Source organism: Anser brachyrhynchus (genome assembly GCF_964034855.1).
Source record: "Anser brachyrhynchus genome assembly, chromosome: 5".
In the NCBI taxonomy this organism is placed as follows: Eukaryota; Metazoa; Chordata; class Aves; order Anseriformes; family Anatidae; genus Anser; species Anser brachyrhynchus.
In genome coordinates, this window is record NC_137699.1 from 56,021,577 (window position 1) to 56,041,202 (window position 19,626).

Consider the following 19,626-nt stretch of genomic DNA (forward strand, 5'->3'; position numbering starts at 1 on the left):
AGCCATAAAAGAATGTCATTTAAATATGTCAAATATGTACATTTAAATATACACACTCAAAAAATGTTCTTCCGAAGAAGTCATACTTAGCGTGCTTTTCTTGGGGGAGGGGAAGATTTTCTCTCCTTGCTGCCCTCCAGATGATGCCAGAAGCAGGGGGGCATTCCTAGCCCCCAGCATGCCAGGGGACTTGTTCCAGCCAGGCTGCGCACCCCGATGCACACACACCTACCTGCACAAGGACACCCGTGCCACTGTGCCCGCTCCCGTATCAGAAGACACCTTATCCTCAGAAGAAAACTGCGGTACTTGACAGAAGGAGGATGACTGAGTAAGTCTGGCCCCCCTTAGGGTGGCGAAAGGAAGACAAAAGGATGATGAAGGAATTCAGACACGATCAGGATACACTCAGCCCTGAGCGCTGGAAGAGGCTGCTGAGACCTCACTCCTTGAAAAATTTCTGTATAGTTTGTGAGACAGCAAGATAAAGCTGATCAAAAGCTTTTTCCTGCTTCTGAAAGGTACAGGCAAGTACCTGCACACCCCTGATTAAGCTCGCTTATAATTTTGTGCCATCAGTACTTCCGAGCTCTGGGAGAGCAAACAATAGTACTGGGTTGCTCCAGGACACCCTTTTTCCTCAATCGGCTAGGATGGCTGGGGATAGGGGCAGCAGTAAATGGGGATAATGCAGTAGCATCTATAAGACCCAAATCACAAAGGCTTGTTAGGCTGTTAGGAAAACTCCAGATACACAAAAATACCAAACTGTAAACACTGTATAGTAAATTCTTTGATTTAGTGTAGTTTATACATCCCCAAAATGCTTTTTCTGACTGAAGTTTCATAATGTAAAAACAGAAAGCCTATATAAAATGCTATCAAAGAAATCTAAAGGTTGGCAAGTGTGAAAGTGAATCGAAATTCAAAAGCCTTTTTATCTCTAACAAAAAATGAGCAAAAGGACATTAGTTGACACATAAATTATAATATTTCAGTATAAGTATTTGGGTTGGATCCCAAAAGCACGCTGGGGTCAATAGAGCAGCTTATAGCTCAAACTGATTTAAACCTAGCTCAGAACTTCACCTCCTATCAGCACTACAAAAGCAAATACTACTGCTATCCATCATCCGAAAAAGAAAGGTAAAGAAAGTGCCGCAGTCAGGAATTTGGGCTGGGGGAACGGGCTGCAAGCAACACACTCTCAACTGCTTTGTGTCAATGTAAAGCCTTGATTCTTATGGCATATTCCCCTTAATCAAACAGAGTCCTGCTGAAGTGCTGGTAAATGACAACAAAGCAGTAAACACACCGCAGCATCAGTACTCCAAGAAGCTAGTCGGAGAAAGGACTGAAAACATTTCCCAGTGACACAGGCTAGTAGACACCAATCCACGTAGCATGGTTTTTAAAATGACTACATTGATGCTGACATGATTAAGAAGTGTAAAGGAGGTGAACCATTACAGATCTTTTTCCACTAGCAGAAAACCATGATTCAGACCTGTAGCGAAAATTTTCCAAAACTCAGATAACTTGGGACAATAAAGCAGTAAGACAGAACATTAAGCATCAGGCATGCTGAGACGTTCAGAGCTGCATGCAGAGATGAAGCTGCATACAGAGATGAGTTTCACAGTTTATTTTCATAAGACACTGTTTCAGGAACTCAGTCATCTCCCAGAGTGTACATACAGTCCCACTGTTTGGAGCCTGAATAGTAATTAACCTATTCGTTAGCCCATTCATTAGCCTGCAGAATCATACAAAACTGTTTCATTTCCAAGAACTTGCTGGTTTTGAATACACAGCAGGAAAATCTAACCTCCCTCTGTCAATGCATCTGCACAACGACTTGAGCTCTGACGACCCTGCTTGACTATTTCTAATAAAGCCAAGTATGTAACATAGTCAGAGATGGTAGCTTCTATGCTGACCACATCAGCACACAGTGTGTGCTCCGGCTGATGTGTTGTTCTCTCTGCAAAATCCTTGCAGCCTGAGAACAATTTTACAAACACTAAATATTCCACAGAAACGTGCAAGTACCCTCTCCTTACGTACCTTTTCAAAGGAAGTGTCTGAGCTATCTGAATACCCGTCTTTGGCAAGATTGGATGGACTCAGATTTTGACCTGTATTGGTTAAGATTTTACAAGCTAGTCATATACTTTCTGAAGCCTGTTTTATTTTTCTTCACTCAAGAGTAGTAAGCTTTGAGATAAGAAAAAAGTTGAGCTCCATTGCTAGTATCACCTTCAGAAGAGCAGTAAGAATGCCAACAGATGCAGCACTGTCTTGAACCACGTCAGACAAACTGCATTAAGAAAATGGATTAGAGAAGGATTTCCTCATGCAAACACATTCAAAGCGTATCTCCAACTTATACTGCACCTGTTACTCTAAACTAAGATTTAACCCAGCTTTCTGGAGAAATTAAAAAAACATTTATATGCAGGTAAGACTACACTTAATGGCTATGGTAACCTTGCTGGTCTCAGACCACCCTGTTTCTCTCCCTTAAAGATCCAAGAGCAGCACAAGCATTACTTTTTTCTCCATATATTAATAATGCAGCCCTGTTTTCACTAACTCTCAACAATCCTCAGCTGCTCACCTCTGGAGATCTAGACAGATATATGTATTTTTTTTTTGGGGGGCGGGGGGGGGGAAGGACGACAGTGAGGTTTGCTTGTGTCAGAGTCAAAAATTGACTCCCAGGAGAGGAGCAGAACACGATTAATTCAAATGCTAGTTAATGTGTTGCACTTACGTGCATGAGGTCAACCCATAGGATTTGGGATCAGTAAAATCCTCCTAGATCAGCCTGGCAGAGCCCTGGGGCACCGCACTGTTTTCTTGTTTTCATTTCAGAGAGCTGGGAAATTTGCCACCTGGGACACAAACCACATACCAAAATCTTCTACACGTATCTCAGCGTACTCGTGCACTACCCTGGAGTTCTTTCAGGCTGAAAATCCCGACAGTGTAATCTGATAAAAGCGATTACGCCCTTCTGGCAACCTCCGCGTTTCTGCCCTTTCTTGTGCTGGTCCCGGTGCCTCTCTGACCCCGCAGCGAGGCGGTTTCAGTGTGCTAAGCTGGCAGAAAAGTACCCCGACAAAAAAAAAAAAAAAAAGCAACAACTTCCTGCTGAGTTAGCAAAGTAAAGTGGCTCAGTAGTGATTCAGATAAACACCAGTGCACGAGAGGAGGCAGCAGGGAAGGCAGGCTCACAGCAGCCCGTGCAGTGACACACACACCTGAAGCCTCAGTTTCCCCCAGCCTCGATTTGTCAGCCATAGTTTAGTCATGGGAAAGCTGAAAACCTTTGTCACACTTAAAGTGGACTGATACAGAGGTGAAACACACCGTCTGCAGCAAGTTTAGATTACATGAACTCTTGTTACCTGCTGAAGTTGGAATTCCTTAAATAAAATATCAGTTTTTACAGCTGCAGTCTCCTCACCCATAAATAGAACTCTGCTGCTAAGCAAAGCAACAAATTGGAAATCAAAAAATCTTAATTGTACTTCCAACTAGTGAAGGTCTAGGCTAAGTTATACTATGAATCTTAGGAGATGAGAAAATAATGGGCAGAAGCCAGGAGAAACATAATACCGCAAAGGGAAAGAAAAAAGGGACAGCAAAGTAGTGGCCTCCACCTGAACATTACACAGTTTTTTAATTTTATTTTCTTTGGTCAAAACTTCTTCTGTATTTGCTTCTCCAGACTTCCTCAAAGACCACACATTTCACCCCAAGTCCTCGCTTGCTCCTGTTTCAGGGAACATAGATAAAGCATTACTGGATTCACAAGCCAAAAAAAAGTAAAAACTGGTGAAAGCGTAACTGCTATTTCTGAAGATCTCTGCAGTGTAGTAACATTGCTCAGTTTAATTTCACTGTTCTACTGATATAGCAAGTATTAAGAGAACAAAATTCAAGGTATGTTGCTTGGGGTCCAGCTTCACCACCATACGACTAACCTGAGTAACCACCCTAGGCTGAAACAGGCAGATTCCCCCTTCTCTGCCGTCCCTCTCAGCCAAACAGCTTGCTCCCTCCTGTACTGGCACGGACAATAAAAGTCGTAATATAAACTGATTTAATGCACTAGCCTGGCAAATTATGCACATACGTGTGCGTACATATATATCTTCAGCATTCTTTGGATGCATTTTTTATTATTATTTAATTTTTAGTGCTCTGGATCGGCTTCCTAAGGCGAGCAGTACAGCGTGCTCAAAGCAAATGGTGGGAATGGGCAGCAAGGAGCAAGGAAGAAGGAAACAGGCACTTCCACTGGCCACAGGAAACGGTTAATCCAGCTCATCTGTATTGTGAAACCTCAGCCTTGAAAGGAATCCAGTCGCCCCAACATCCTACTGCACCATCGCGATAAACCTGCACGCTCCAGCACAGGCGAGATTACACACACTTGCTTCTGAGCACGACTGAAGCAAAAGGAGAGCGTGACTTAAAAGCTAGGTGAAGCGACTGAAAATTCCAGTTCGAGACTATTATTTTTTTTTTAATTAAGCAGTTCATACATTTGCTTGTCCTTTGATTTGTTACAGAATTTACACTTTGTCCCCTTGACAGCGTTATGGGTTTTGACACTCGAATCAACCCCTGAAGGACCGCGTCCCTTATTGCACAACATATTTCTACTATTACCTGTCATAAAAAATTGTTTTCAGACACTCAAAACACTGAACACATTCAATTGGATATAATCCTTAATACATTACAGATTCTTACACGCTGCCAAGTTTAATTGATTCTAATGGCAGACTTCCAAACTACCAGAAAAATGTACCTAGCAACCCAACAACGTAAAGTGTTAAAATTTTATACTATTTATTTGCTTAAAAATCTTGAAATTTAAGAACCAGTGAGACACAGGATACAAGACTAATGAAAAAGATGCTCATGGAAGAGACAAAGATATTTTTAATTACCTAAAAATAACATTTTCCAATTTAAGAAAAATAAAAAATGAATTTGCTGGGGTCTGGCAAGATCTAAAAGTCCCTGAATGTTTAAGAAGATAGAAAAAATCTGAGCTTTGATTTTAACATAGAGCATTAGACTGCAAATTCTTCTTAAAAAGACAATGTCTTTATCCTATGTATGAGCAACTCTTAGCATGGTGTACATACCTGTACATTAAATTAATATAAAAATTAGAAGAATAAGCTAGAATGCTTTTTATAATATAGTAAGAAGGCTTGTTATTTTACATCAAACTAACTTGTTAGATTAACATAACTTGATTTGATGGAGTGGCATTTTGCTTTCAAATAAGTACCTGTCCTCTCTAAAGTCTGTAATGGACAACCTGATCCACATTAGTTATGAAGAGAAACTAATAAATGTGATCATTTGCCTCAAAATTTTCTCGTATGTTTCACTGGAATCCACAAGCCTCTGTTAAGTGTATTTAAATGTTCTATTATCAGAGTAGCCTACAAAGCATCCCTTTTGTTGACATGGTGAAGGCTGTGAACTTACGTCTACCACAGAATAGGCCATATTCTGTCATCCTAAGAAAACTGTGACATGATCCGAAAAAGATGAAATGGCCTTTAAGCTTTGTTGCAATAAATAACTCCATTAATAATGGCTGATAAACTTGCAAATTATTCTCTACAGTCAGCTCAGATTTATTCAGCAAACAAGGATGATATCAGTACTGCTAATTATACAGCTGTGAATTAATTGCAATATATTTTATCTCAGCATCACTGAAAATTCCTAATACTAAGTGTATGACAGTGTACATCTTCCTTTAGACTTACACAATGTAGAATTATATTAGCAGTGAGCTTTCTAAGCAAGAGAACAGTGGACACTGATTTGAAAATATTTTGCTTTTAAATTAGGAATAAACAGTGATCACTGTGGACTTGCTGGGAAAGGTCTTAGGTTGAATACATGATAAATGTATAGTCGTTTGGGAAAATAAATAAATAAATAAAAACCCTTTTTAGAATTCACCTGGAAGACAGCTTAATTCAAAAAGAACCACTGCAGATACCCATCTTTGGTTTTTGTTTTATCGATTGTTATCTATCTTCACAGATCAGGAACACGTGCAGCGATTAGGGAGATATTAATGCACACTGTAATATTCAAGATCCACTTGTGTACTGTCTAGTCTAATATAAAATATGCCTCAGGGATGATCTTTCAAGAAGAGCCGCAGTTTCACACTGAATTAACCGAAGTGCAGTCCACATCCCATTACTCCTTGGAAGCCAAACTGTGTTCAGAACTAACAATAAAGTTGTTTTTACATTTCATAAAAACAAAGTAAAGTAAGCAATATGGATTTATATAGATCCTGGCAGCAAAAGAAATCACAGATGATGAAACCTTTCATAAGTAATTCTATTCCCACATGGAAAAAAAATAATCCACCACACAGGAAAAGGGAAAAATAAAATAAATTTAAATATAGATAGATCATTCAATTTTCTATTCTCCAGATATGACTTCTTTCTTAAAATTGACAGTATGGAACGTAAAAACATTACCAATCCAGAAATGGCCTCAATAAAGTACTTCAAATGTGATAAATACAAGTCACTAAAAAAATGAGAAAAGTTGGATACTTTTCAAACATTTCAATTTGTTGACAGAAAACTGTAGCTATACCCACTTGTTACAATTCAATAATTGTAGTATTATTAGTCTGTCCTCCTCCTATTACTATATACTTTTGCTAATTATGGAAAAAAAGAGGATCAAGGAAAACACGCTTCTGTGAATTTGAATACAAGGAATTCCATCACAGAACAAGTTAGAGTACAAGCTTTTCCCTTTTCAGAATAAGAAATCTCCCCCCAAAAAATCATCCAGTACTACAGCCACATGTTCACATTATTTTGATATTATATGCTGACTACTCCAGTAAGTATTTCTCCCCCCCTCCTTGCAGTCCAGAAATAAAATACTTGAGATAAAAACCTGGCAGACTAATGGCACTGTTAAAGTGTCCATTTAAATGCACATACTCCCAACTACCTTATGACAGACAGTCCATAACAGCATTTAAAAGCTCTTCAGAAAGGCAAAATATTTATTATTTTAGGATTCAGATTCAGTAAGCTCTAATCTACATTACTACCACTGCAGCAAGGTAATTTGTTTTTATTAAAACTCAGCCGCCAGTATTAAAACGCTTTGAAGTACATTTCAAAAACATAATACAAGTCTGAATCTTATAACACTTTCAAATAACCACAAGCAACTGCTATATTTAAACAAGCACGAAGGCAACAACACTGGCAGAAACACTCATCCAGTAGTTTAAAAAAAAAAAAACACAAACACAAGAGGGACTTCTACAGCAAGCCAATCGCCGCACTACGGAAGTTATGACATTCACCTGAAACGCACACGAGGCAGCAATGGGAAGCAAATACATTTCTCATGACCTAGCCTGTCATTGGCACGCCGGGCTTCCAGTAAGAATGCGATGAATGTAAAGCACAACCCGAGGTGCGCTGGAAGCCGAGAGGGCTGACGGTCATCTCGGCGGTGCTTTTGCCAGCCGACGTCCAGCTGGAGCAAGTGCGCCGATACCGAGGAAGAATTTCGGGATTTTGGTATCCGGAGCGAGTTCGCGGGAATTCTCTCTCAGTATCGGTGTTTTGGTACCTGGCAACTGGCAGCTGAGGCACGGTGACAAGCTCGCCATACTGCCTGCTTTTAATCGCTACCTGGACTCTCCAACCTGAAACTTTACGTCCAGCTCAAGCTATTCACTTCCTCCTCTCGGCCTCGAGGCAAAGGACCCGACACCCCCACCGAAACCCATGCTGCTGCGGCGTCTCGGCTGCAAGCACTGCAGAGGACCTGTAAATAAAACCCTCTTTTCCAGCGGAATCAGCGAAAACACATGAGCCCTTCCTCGGAGCATCTCCTGAACCCATGTCTGAGAGCAGGCAGAGTTTGAGAGGGACCCCCCTGACAGGAGGGACCCCCCTGACAGGAGGGACCCCCCTGACAGGAGGGACCCCCCTGACAGGAGGGCACCCAGGAGGGACCCCCTATGATCGGGGGGCACTCAGGAGGGACCCCCCTGACAGGAGGGCACCCAGGAGGGACCCCCTATGATCGGGGGGCACTCAGGAGGGACCCCCCTGACAGGAGGGACCCCCCTGACAGGAGGGACCCCCCTGACAGGAGGGCACCCAGGAGGGACTCCCTATGATCGGGGGGCACTCAGGAGGGACCCCCCTGACAGGAGGGACCCCCAGACCCGTTCGTGTCTCGGTCTCAGCCACGAGACCCAGGCTGGCAGCGGGGCTCCCCGCGACCGGGGGGGGCTGCAGCTGCCGTGAGCAAGCCGCGGTGTCACCGCCTGAAGCCCAGAAGGGAGCCGGGCCGAGCCAGAGCTACCTGCCCGGTGGGAAATAATTAACCCTAAAAAATTTTTTAAAATCGGTGTTTCGAATGGGTTAAAAAAAATAATAATCACCCGAACCGAGGAACAACCGCGCCCCCCCCCCCCCCCCCCCCCCCCCCCCCCGCAGCCCCCCGCGGACACGAGGGGGCGCCGGGGGCCGGGCACGGGCGGAGCCCGGGGGGTGCCGCGGCCCTGGGCCTGCGGCAGGGCGGGCTCAGCCCCTTCCCACTCACCGGCATCATCGCCGCCGCTGTCGCCGCCGTTCCCCAGCCAGCCCCGCTGCCGCCGCCGCCACCACCGGGCCTCGCCCGGCACCGCCGCCGCTCCCCAGCCCGGAGGCCGCCCTTCTCGCTCGGCCTGGCGGCGGTGACAGGTGCCCGGCGCGCTGCTCGCTGCCCGCAGCGGGCGGAAGGAAGGGGCCCAGGCGGCGGCAGCGCCCGGCTCCCAGCGCCCGGCTCCCGGCTCCTAGCGCCCCCCGCCTGCCGCCGCCGCCGCCGCCTGCCTCCTGCCGCCGCTTCCTGCTCCGCCCGCGCCGCGCCGCCCCGCCAGGGGTTAACGGCCGCCGCCGCGCCATTGGCCCGGGCGGCAGCGCCGGGGGCGGGGCTCGGCGAGGCGCGGGCACGGCGGAGGGGAAAGGGAGGGGGGAGCGGCGCGGGGGCGCGCGTCGGGGCGGAGGGGGCGTGGGGAGCGTGGGCTGAGGGGGGCGGCCATGATGGAGGGGGGGGGTGTGCCCAGGGTAGTGAGTGGCGGCCTCAATCCGGTCAGCGTGCCGCTGCCCGTGGCTGGGGTTGGACCCAGGTGGTCCTCAAGGTCCCTTCCAACCCAAACCGTGCCGTGGTTCTGTGATTTCGGTACAAAACCCCACCTAACAGCACTCCTCAAGGAGCCTGGCATCACGCTCCACCATGCTCCATTCTCCTCATTAAAAGCCAGCCTCGGTTCCTTCGCTTCTCCAGGGCCTCTCTCCGTAGAGCTGCGGCAGCAAGATGAGAGTTAACAGCTTGGAAGGAGCCAGGCACGACGCGAAGTCAAAACAGCACCATATGTTAGTGCTGCCGCACATGCGATGTAGACAAATTTCATATTGTTGTGAGTCTTAAATCCCAATCTGGAAAACACATCGACCTACACCGTTCCCGTCAGTGGCTGATCGCCAGCCTTTGTTACTTTGCTTGTAGATCACTGCGACAGATCTCGGCTGGGAGTGAAAAAAAAACATTAACTTTGGAAGTTTTGGGGAGGACCTCAGGTACTGCTTGCGTAGGTCTCTGAGGCTAAGCAAGATAATATCAACGATAATTGCATATTAATCTCAAACATGAGCTTGTATGTTAAATTTAACCTATACGGTAAGATTCTGTAACAGATAGTTGTGTAAATTATCTTAATGCATATGTGCCTAAGACTTCACGACGTGTCCCTGTCAGTGTACTTGCGGGATCTGGTTTGAACGTTGTGATAGTCAAAGCTGCTGCTTCTCTTGGTCCTACAGGAAAATCCGATTAGCATCACAAGATAATACTTTGTCGGTTTGAAATTATTTTGCAAGTATTATTTGGACTGCTACTAGCTGACAATACCCCTATTATCATACTCAGTTTCTTGTAAGCTATGATTCCACCTCCCACACACAGCTTTAGAAATAGGTAAGAATATGATACTTCTGACCTAATAAATAACTTTCAGATCTACTGGGAATAATGGTATTAATTCTGCAATTAAGCTGACCTGAAATAAAACAGGCTATAAGGGGCTCATAATTAAATTATCTTAAAACAAAACAAAAAACGTGGGTGGAGTTATCTTCAGCAAGTTGATATTGAACTTTAGTGAACAAAAGAATAACAGAGAATAGAAATTTACTCTTTTTCTTAGTACTTGGGGTGAAATTCTTAATTTTAGCAACAAGGGATTTGTGAAACTTTGTCACAATTGTTCTTTAAAAGTTACTGTCTCGTTAATTAACCAGGTTAGATATTTTTTTGTTAACTGGAGATTCTTAAATTATAGTTTATAAATTCTTTGCAGGTATACGTCATAGCTGACCTTTCCCTGTTTTCACTGATTGTTAATGCAAGCTGAAATACTAAAAATACTACCCTGGTATTATTTTCCCATTGCATTGGCAGGAGTGCTGAAACAATGAAAACTGGGAGAACGGGGTGTAGACAGTTGCCACCGGGAAGGCAGGCACTCCTCCATGCAGTGTCTCCATTGGAATAATGGCCTCTGGTATAAAACCTTTGTCAGCCTTTAAGACAAGTTGCTTTTGGCTGGTGCAGGTTCAACCTATACAGCAACCAGATAGACTGGATACTGTGGACTAGGAGGAAATGCCTTTAAAAGGTCTAGTACATACTTTATATGCAAGTCTGCTCCTACTCCTATTTCTACTTGCCTTGGGGAAGACAAACAAACACAAAACCTATTGCTTCATCCCTTCCCATCTCCACTTTCCCATAGAAATGATGAAAAAAAAAAAGTTAACCAATCTTTACGAATCATAAGACTGAAAACTGTGCCTGTACTGTGGTAAATTAACATCTTTCTTGCAGAATAATCTTCTTGAGAATTGCTCTTTTATTGGCCAAGAGGCAGAGCAGCCATTATAAAACCTTCTGATTCCAACTATTCCAACTTAAAACGTCTACAGGTGTTTTGTTTACTGTGAGAAGGAAAATGTTCGCTTGTAATCGTGTACTTTTTTTTTCTTCCATGATGCCCAAGCATTTCCATACCAAACTACTGGTCTAACTGTAGAAATTACGTTGCTTGGCCAAAGGGGCCAATGATACCTACAAGTCAGTTGCCTGTTTTAGATAAGTGAGGTTGTGTGAAAGCAGACATGATTTGAGGAATGCCTGAGCAGATAAGGTAAGAGAATTTATCTGTGGAAGCAGATAAAGCCAGAGATGCAAAATCCAAGTTACTTGCTTCCCAATACATTCTTTGTGAGAGGTACTCTAAATTCATGGGCCTTTTTCTAAAGTAAAGTAAGTGCTTATGCTAATTTGTTGGTATTAAAACATATTATGCAAATACCTGGTCTGCTTGGTATTAAAAAAAAAGGCAAAAAAGAACAACAACAGAGCAACACTATTTAATTTCTGTTGAAGCCACTATAGCTTAACAGATCTTTGTTCAACCTATATTCATTAAAAATGAAGAATTGCTATTGCATACTTGCAGTATAATTAATTTTTGAGATTTGGGCTGAGCTCTTGTTTAGCTAGAATTTGAAACTTGATCAAAATGTATGAATTATCACCAGTATTTTGTGAAAATAATGGCTACATAGAGAAAAAATATCAAAATATGTTTTGTATTTAACACAGATTTATTAAAAAAAAAAGTATATTAATTATAGTTAGTAAATTGGCTGGCCTTTTATATGATCATGCACAACATTCTTAGGAGAAGCAGAGATTCCTGAAGATGCAGATGGGAGACTGGACAACTAATGAGCTTTTTCACAAGCACTCTCGACAAGGTTCCAATTCCTTTTGGTGTGTGCTTTGTTGTTTGTTCGTTGTTATTTTTTAAGTAGCTAATGGCCAAGTTTTCAAATGTACATATTTTCAGATTTTTAAAGCTACCAGGTCTGAACTTCCCCCGCTCGTTTTTTTATGCGTACATAGGAGGATGGAAATGAGTTTTCCTGCCTTCTCGGATCCAAGCTTTCTTCAGTTTTGCATTAACTGGTTGAGGTGCTTTTCTGGAACATAGGAAAATGTTTTCAGGCTTTGGAGGTGTCACAGGAAAATAAGTGTTTATTTTTAATTAATTTAAGACTTCGTTATGTGGGGGATTATTTTAAATAGCAGGTACTCCTATTTATAGACAGAAAGAAATGTTCTCGGAGGTCAAACATTTAGGGTGGGATACATCTCTCATCCAACCTTAGTAATTTAGAAGTTAGACGTGTAGTCTGAATCCATCATCTGGGCTCCTTCTGTAGATAAGCTGTGATGGGAGGGAAGGGAGAGAGGCACTTCTGCAGGCAATTCATTCCATTCCGAGATATTCATCCCACTATCTAAATGTCTTGGTCTTTGAAGGTGCCTATCTCGTATTGATTAAAGATGGAGCCTGGATGACTAGCTGAGATTAGAGGGGAGGCTTCTAGATAGCCACGGTTAGGGTGGGTTTCCTCACTTCTGGCTGAACAAAATCTCTAAAAAGTGAGTACCAGCGGGTTAGGTTTTTTTTTGTCTTTGTGTATTACAAAAATGTTAATCTATTCTTTTTAAATAGCTTAGTGGATTACTTTATTACATAATACAACTCTCTTTCCAAAAAGTAGATTTTGTGTTTGCTGTAATGCAGGAGGAACTGGCCAGGAGCAGGTAAGCGATTTCAGAAGCTGAGTTTTGCAGGTACTTCTAACTCCCCAGGCAGGTGCAGTGTGCTGTACCAGATGATGCTGGTAGTTTAAAATCTTTACTGAAATACTGTGTAAAGTAAATGTGTGTGTCTAAAGGAAAGGTATTTTAACTTGTTACTAAGGCCTTTAGTAGCCTTTCATTCCAGATTCAAGCAGACTTCCTAAGGATGCAACAAAAAGGAATTGATACTGAACAATAGTCACACGCTGCCATGTTTGAATTCATGTATAGCTGGTGCATTCCAACCCCACCAAACCAGTTCAGAGATAAACTATAAATAATAACCTAAGGGAAACACTTTGATGTCTGTTTTGTATACAGTCTTTGAGACACGTGAATAGGAGAAAGATACTTTTTCATCCCTACCTTGTAATATTCTAAAGTAATGTATGCTGGACCAGATGACTAATGTTTTAAAGTTTGCACAGCACAATGCACACAGTGCATCACTCCGAAAAGGAGCGTAATAATTAAAGCAGAACTGAAGCCGTGTGATCTGCTTATAGGCGAGCTGTGTGCATGTCTTGGGGATTTGGGTGTCTGATACGTCATGTGTTCCGGCGCTGCATTTAGTGGATTAGAGATACAATTTATGTTATTGTTTAAAGAAATTACATGCTTAATCCAACACACATGATGCAAGAAAGCATACTTAGTGGAGAATGCTTTGGCCTCACTGGGAATGTGTTGCTATACATTCTTATAAAATTCTTACACTAACAGGTATTGTTAATTTTTTATGGTGTAGCTACAGAAGAAATAGCTGTATAAGACATTACACACCATTCTTTTTACAGGTGCAAAATCTGCTCCCTTGTAATTTATGATGCAGAAAGCACTAACTATATTAGAAGGAGGAGGGAAAGCAGTAAGATCTCCTGGAAGAGGTTCTCTCTGCTTGTACCTTTAGGTTTACAGTCAGGCTCTCAAGATTTTCTTCACAGTTTTAATTCTAAATGCGGCTATGTGTGGAAGCATTTGTGACTAACTAGCTGATGGGATGTTAGTTGAAATGATAGTTAAAGATGGGATAGAGTAACAAGTCAATCCTTCAGTCTTTGTTTTTATATGCCACTTTGTTTTGCATGTATCACTTTCTAAAGTTTGAGGGGAAGAAGGATGGGTCATGTCCATGTGTTTCATTTGTTCCTGTAAGTCTGAAATTGTTCTCAGGTATCTCAGCTATGATTCAGTGAGTCAAGTACTCAAGTTTTCTTGACAATTTCTGTATTAAATGATTTAAAATACTCCCTCCCAGACAGAGGCCTAATGAACAATTCTGTGACACTAGATTAGTTTTAACCCCATGCTGCAAGAGTGGTGGGCTAATCTTCAACTTTTCTATTAATCATCACTTCCTTGGTTAAGATAGGCAGCTGCTTTATTTACTATAATTGAAAACATCCTGCTTTGCTTCCTAATGCTTACCGCTAGATCAGATGCCAATTTGTGTTCATTTTGTGTGATTCCCATACTCAAACACAGTAATTCCTAATTTGAAATACGTTTCTTCTAGAATATGTCTTACTGTTAGTTAGCTTACTTGAGGTAAGTAGTCAAGGATTTTATATACACACATATATATGCTCGAGGGTGGATTTCAGCAATTACTGAGACAAGGTGATGTGCAAAGGAGGCTTGCAGAGAAAAACAATATTCACATACGGTAGGAGAATATTATTTCTTTAAAAAACAGACATTTAGTTTGGTTTTGGTTTATAATTTCAATCTGTTTATATTCAGTATTTAAACCACCAAATTATTAGGACTAGAGTACTGGAAATAAAAGCATTCTTTACCTTTTTTTTGGTGTGTTCATTGATCACAGATTTTACAGATCTGAATGCAGAAGGTAAGTTGACTCCAAAAACACAGTACAGGGTATCAAATCTATTTAGATAAAATACATAGGTATGGTTTAAGATACACCTCTATGGAAAACATTTCTGTGATGTATAATGTGTTTAAAAAACATAAGTGATCACTTTTGTGTTTTTTTTTTTTATTACAAAATGATTGTCAGAGCACCGCTGTTTTCTATACAGGTGTATACAATTCATTTTGAATCCAAGTTTTTCTATCAGAGACATCTTTAAGTAGTGCATTTTGATTGAAGAGCACCTGCACTCTCATAATCTGACCAGCAGATGCAAGCTAACATATTTGCAGTGTTCTTTCCATGTTATAAGTGAAAATACCCAGTGTTTATACCTTATTGATGCTTAAGGTTCATCCTTCTAACTGTATAAACATTGCTTTTCCAGGTAGGGTAATGATGTTCTAGGCCAGGGAACATTAATGAGAGAGAGGTTGGTGGTTGTTGTTGTTTTTTCCTACGTGCCTTTGGCTCATAACCTTCCAGAACCATATTTCTGGATAATTCCTGTTGTTACTGTTATGATGCCATGACAAGGTTTACTGAAACTCTTAACGGGATAAACATAATGTCAACAGCAAAGGGTGATGAACTGTATTGGCATTGATGGAACCCTCTTGAAAATGATTGAGTTAAAAGCCTTAGAAATTGTGACAGTAGAAAATTTATCAGCAGTACATGCTTAGAATCTATTTTAGGTTGATTTATTCAAAGAAGATATCATAATATGCAGCCAAACTTCAGGAGATTGGAAAGAATGGAAAAGACCACGTTCTTCACGGTGGAGTACACACAATAATAATCTACTTGCTTGGAGATGATTAGATGCTACTTTAAAGGTTTGTATATTGCTTATGTCTCCAATTCAAAACCAGTATTTCTGTTCTGTAAAAGGATAAGCTGCAGCACAAGTTAAAGTAACTCGTCTTTTCTGTTTTTATTTCCATTGCTATATGAAAGTTCCACACAATTTTTTCTTGCATTCTGCTTCTGTCCTCCTAGACAGGCCTGAGTACATGTTTAAATTAGTAGCCTTCATTTAAAAAGTGGTGTGATAGTTAGCATTAATAAGAAAGAATGCATAATCTGAAAGCAAAGTAAAAATATTTTTGTTAAGGTACATTATTCTAAGAATTAATTAAATCAAAGTATACTAAAAAGTATTTATGTCTTAGTGTTTACTGAAACAGACTGAGATCCTTTGGTAAGACTGGTATGTCTGCAATTCTTAGCCTACTGAATGAAAGGCAAAAATTAATTTTTTGCTAGTTATTTTTTGCTAAAAACAAGTCTTGAGATTCCAACTGGGACCATTTTTTTTCAAGCTCTATCTGATATGATAATATCATGGAATACAACATGACTTACAAAGGACTATAAGGAGAGGACTGTAATTTCAGATACAGGGGAAGTTAAAAAAGGCTATTTTTGTGTACAAGTACACTCAAGTAAAAGATCTGAAGCGTCAAGACTAAAAAGTCATTGCTGCAAAACAGTATAGCTTAAGACTGGTATGTACATACTCAAGGTAAGTATGGAGTTAATCAAAAATTGGAAATGCTTCTAGTGCCGAGGGGGAAAAAAAGTATTCTTCCATGTATTTTTGGTCCTATATCAGATGTCTTTTCACATTCTATTCCATTCTATTAATCCCCTCTCCCCTCTTAATAATGTTCTGGTTGTATTCACAGTTTAGTTGTTGCAATTTTGCTTGTTTATAAAGCATTCCGTATGAAATACCTCACAACAGTTCTACTTAATACCTAAAGAATTCCCCCTTAATTGCAGTAATTCTTAATATTATCAAAAGTATGCTAAACACAGCAGGTTAAAACAAGAAATAAAGGACTACAACTGATACTGCATGAAAAATCTGTGTAGGCAGAAGTAGTCATCACAGATGGGATTCATTCAGTATACTGCTGTTAGTTCTACCACCCACAGAATCTTATTATCATTTCCTACCAAACGCAGTTCATTAGCTCTGAAGAAATCTCTATTGTTTGTTTCAGCAGATAGTTGAAGTTACTATGATGATATATGGATATTAAGTAGTTAAAGGTCATACCAATTAAAAAAATTGTTACTTTAAGTTTCTAAAGGTCATAATTAAAAGTGTTTTCATTTGATGACAACCAGTATAACTTCTGATTTAAAGAAACACTTGCAAACTTATCCTTTATTACTGAAACTCAAAGTATTCTTTCTACAATGATAGAGCATCAAGATGTTGTCCATTCCCTACTTGTTAGTTTCTTCTTCTGTTCCAATTAAATTTATAGTAGAAATTTGAGCAAGTGACATCCCGCCACAGAGGAAGGATGCAAGCTTCTACCTTTTTGCTGAAGCACAAGCTGACATTCCTGATTTGTATACAGGGCGGAGTTCTGCATTTTTTATTGCTGTGAGTGTTGACAGTGATGACAGTTCTTACAGGAGACAGTTCTTTGATCATGTGTGTCACTCGCTATGAGGAGGAAACTTGCATTAAATTATTGTAAGGGACTTGACTTGGGAGAGCTGGTAGAGTGAATGGACGTAAAAATTCTGATTCATCTGCCACTTTATTGGGAACAAAAAAAAGTCTGTTACAATACGAGTTATAAAGCAACTATGGGGTAAATAGCTGTAGATGGATCCAAAGCAAAACAGAAAAAAAACTAAATGCTTGCTTTACTACTTTAGAGAAAAACCTAGAATTACTAAAAATTGCCCAATCTTATTCACAAACAGTTGTATCAGCACAACTAAGAGAAGCACAGCACTGTGGTATAAGGGTGGAAACTCCACACACAGGCAGAGTACTCATTCTGTTAATCCACAGCCAAAGAAAGTGCAGTACACTTAACAGAATTTAATTAAAATTTCCAAAGAATCCATTCTTGTCGTGGTCAGTTCATTTTGAGTTAGGGGAGAGTAATTGTTCCTAAGTAGTTTGCCTGCAGCAATAGAACAGAATTCAGGAATTTCTTGTTTATGAGTTCCTCATAAATTACCGAATCGGTCACATGGCTTTATAAAATAAAGAGTATTAGCTACAAAATGTTAGTTGCTAAAGGTAATGAAATTAGTATGAAGAGCTTGCTGTTCAAGAACTATCTTGTAATTTCTTCTTGTTCCCGTTTACCAGATTGTTAAACAACATATTTAATGCCTAAGGGAATCTCCTATCTCACTATTCCTTCCTTCCTAGTAGCTTTACAGATTTCCGGGAATGAAACAACAGATTTCAGATGTTGATTTCCTCACTTAGTTTCATTGCAGCCATCTGGTGGTGACATCACACATAATCACCTGTGTCTAACAAGCACCTGATAGTTCTTCTTTGGGGACTGAAATGAAAGTACAATACACACACACCAGCTCAATATCAGGGTGTATTTGTACTTCAGTGATTTACTATCATGATTAAGATACACAGGAGACGACTTCAGCTGTTTTAGTTAATTTAGATCATTTCCTGCAACTTTACTCATCCTCCCCATTAACATGAATACACATTTGTGTTTTTTTTCCTGAGGTAGACATTAAAGAGGTTAAGTAGGTTGGGCCCTGTGACTAATGATTCCTTGGCTCTGACTGTATTTTGCTCTTCTAGAGTATTCCATGACACTTTATTAGCATGCAGGGGATACTCTGAGATTCTCAGCTGTAAGACAAGACTTAGAAATTCACGTTCTAGAAATCTCATAGCTTCATGAAGAGAAACTGTGGCTCTAAGACCAAACTTCAAGGTAAAAATACAGAACTACTTAAATGGTAAAAAATATAAAATAAAATAAAATATGACCACATCTTGGATTAGCATTGTGTTAGCACTCTGGTTCTGAATTTTCATGTTCTGCATTGATTAAAAAAAACACAGCACAACACAGCAAAACTTGGCCAAGGTGATGCTGCAGTAATTGAATGAGGCTGTTCAAACTCTGTAAGAGTTTGTTGTTCCACTAACGCTGCAAAAGCTTGGTTTTGTTATTGCCAGTGCCTTATCACAGGCAACAAATGAAAAGTGCAATTGGGAACTACTTCACTACACAAAGTGTGAATTTAATCCTCTCCTTTTAGAAATGTCAGCAATATAAACAGGCAGCAGCTAAATGAACACATCACAATCTGACAATAAGCAGTAAATATTTCCTCTACCAGTGCTGAGTTGTGAATGATGGTTAGTATTACCTACATGGACAAAACCCCTGGTTTTAAATGGTCATTTGCATACAAAATGAGCCCATTCAAAAAACCCACATTCTAAAATGAGTATTCACTGCAGAGATAGTATTTTGTAGCGCTTCTCTACCTAGGGCTACATTACAGATGCCAGTGCTGCAAGTAAACTGATTACTCCTTTCACACCTCACAGTAAATAAATGGCACTTAAAATGCCTTGTCTAACTTTCCTCTTTTGTCTTCTATGCTGTAGTGTATACTTCAGCACTGAGGAACAGAAAGCGTATCAATAGTACTACACGTATCACCTTATGGGTGTGTTGGTTGCTACTTTTGAGTCAAGCACCTGACTGTCAGTTTCCTCAAGTGAAAAAAATTGAAAGATACACAGCACTTCTACTTCCCTTACCCTTTGCAGAGATTTGTCTGCTAAGGATCACAAATAGGAAGGAGTATTCTGAAACAGTCATAGAAATTTACAACAGAAATACAACAATGGAAGACCCAGCTGCAGACAGCATTAATTTCCAGCAGAAAGTGCAATTTCAATAACCCAGCAGTGTTTCCCATGTGTACTTCCTTTTCCTATTAGACAATGAAGCAAGTCAGATGTTGTGTTAGAACTGAAGTAGGTGAAGTTTACCTAAAAGTGCAGTTAACTGTGCTCCAGGGGCAGTTTTGCAAAAGCTCCTCTTGCTTTTCCATTAACATCTAAGAGACCGGATAGCATTTTGATGTAGCTCAGTTCCACTGTGCTAGGTTCTATAGCTAAGGAG

General features: G+C 40.6%; 1 protein-coding gene and 1 long non-coding RNA gene across 3 annotated transcripts in view; one reads left to right on the forward strand and one right to left on the reverse strand.

The window, feature by feature from the left end:
* Positions 1-9,001, reverse strand: part of PPP1R13B (protein phosphatase 1 regulatory subunit 13B) — a 72,647-nt gene extending 63,646 nt beyond the window's left edge. Inside the window, exon 1 of one of the 2 annotated variants that reach the window (XM_080596325.1) lies at positions 8,656-9,001. In XM_080596325.1, the coding sequence (XP_080452451.1) occupies positions 8,656-8,664 (9 nt within the window). In that variant the 5' untranslated portion in view covers positions 8,665-9,001. Of the gene's footprint in view, positions 1-7,399; positions 7,563-8,655 lie in introns of those variants that run through there. The other variant, XM_080596324.1, reaches the window with a different exon arrangement.
* A 60-nt stretch (positions 9,002-9,061) lies between these two features.
* LOC308196208 lies at positions 9,062-16,916 on the forward strand. Its single transcript, XR_013952125.1, has 2 exons — positions 9,062-9,511; positions 9,601-16,916. It is a non-coding gene; the product is annotated as an uncharacterized lncRNA (long non-coding RNA).
* The last annotated feature ends 2,710 nt before the right edge of the window (positions 16,917-19,626 follow it).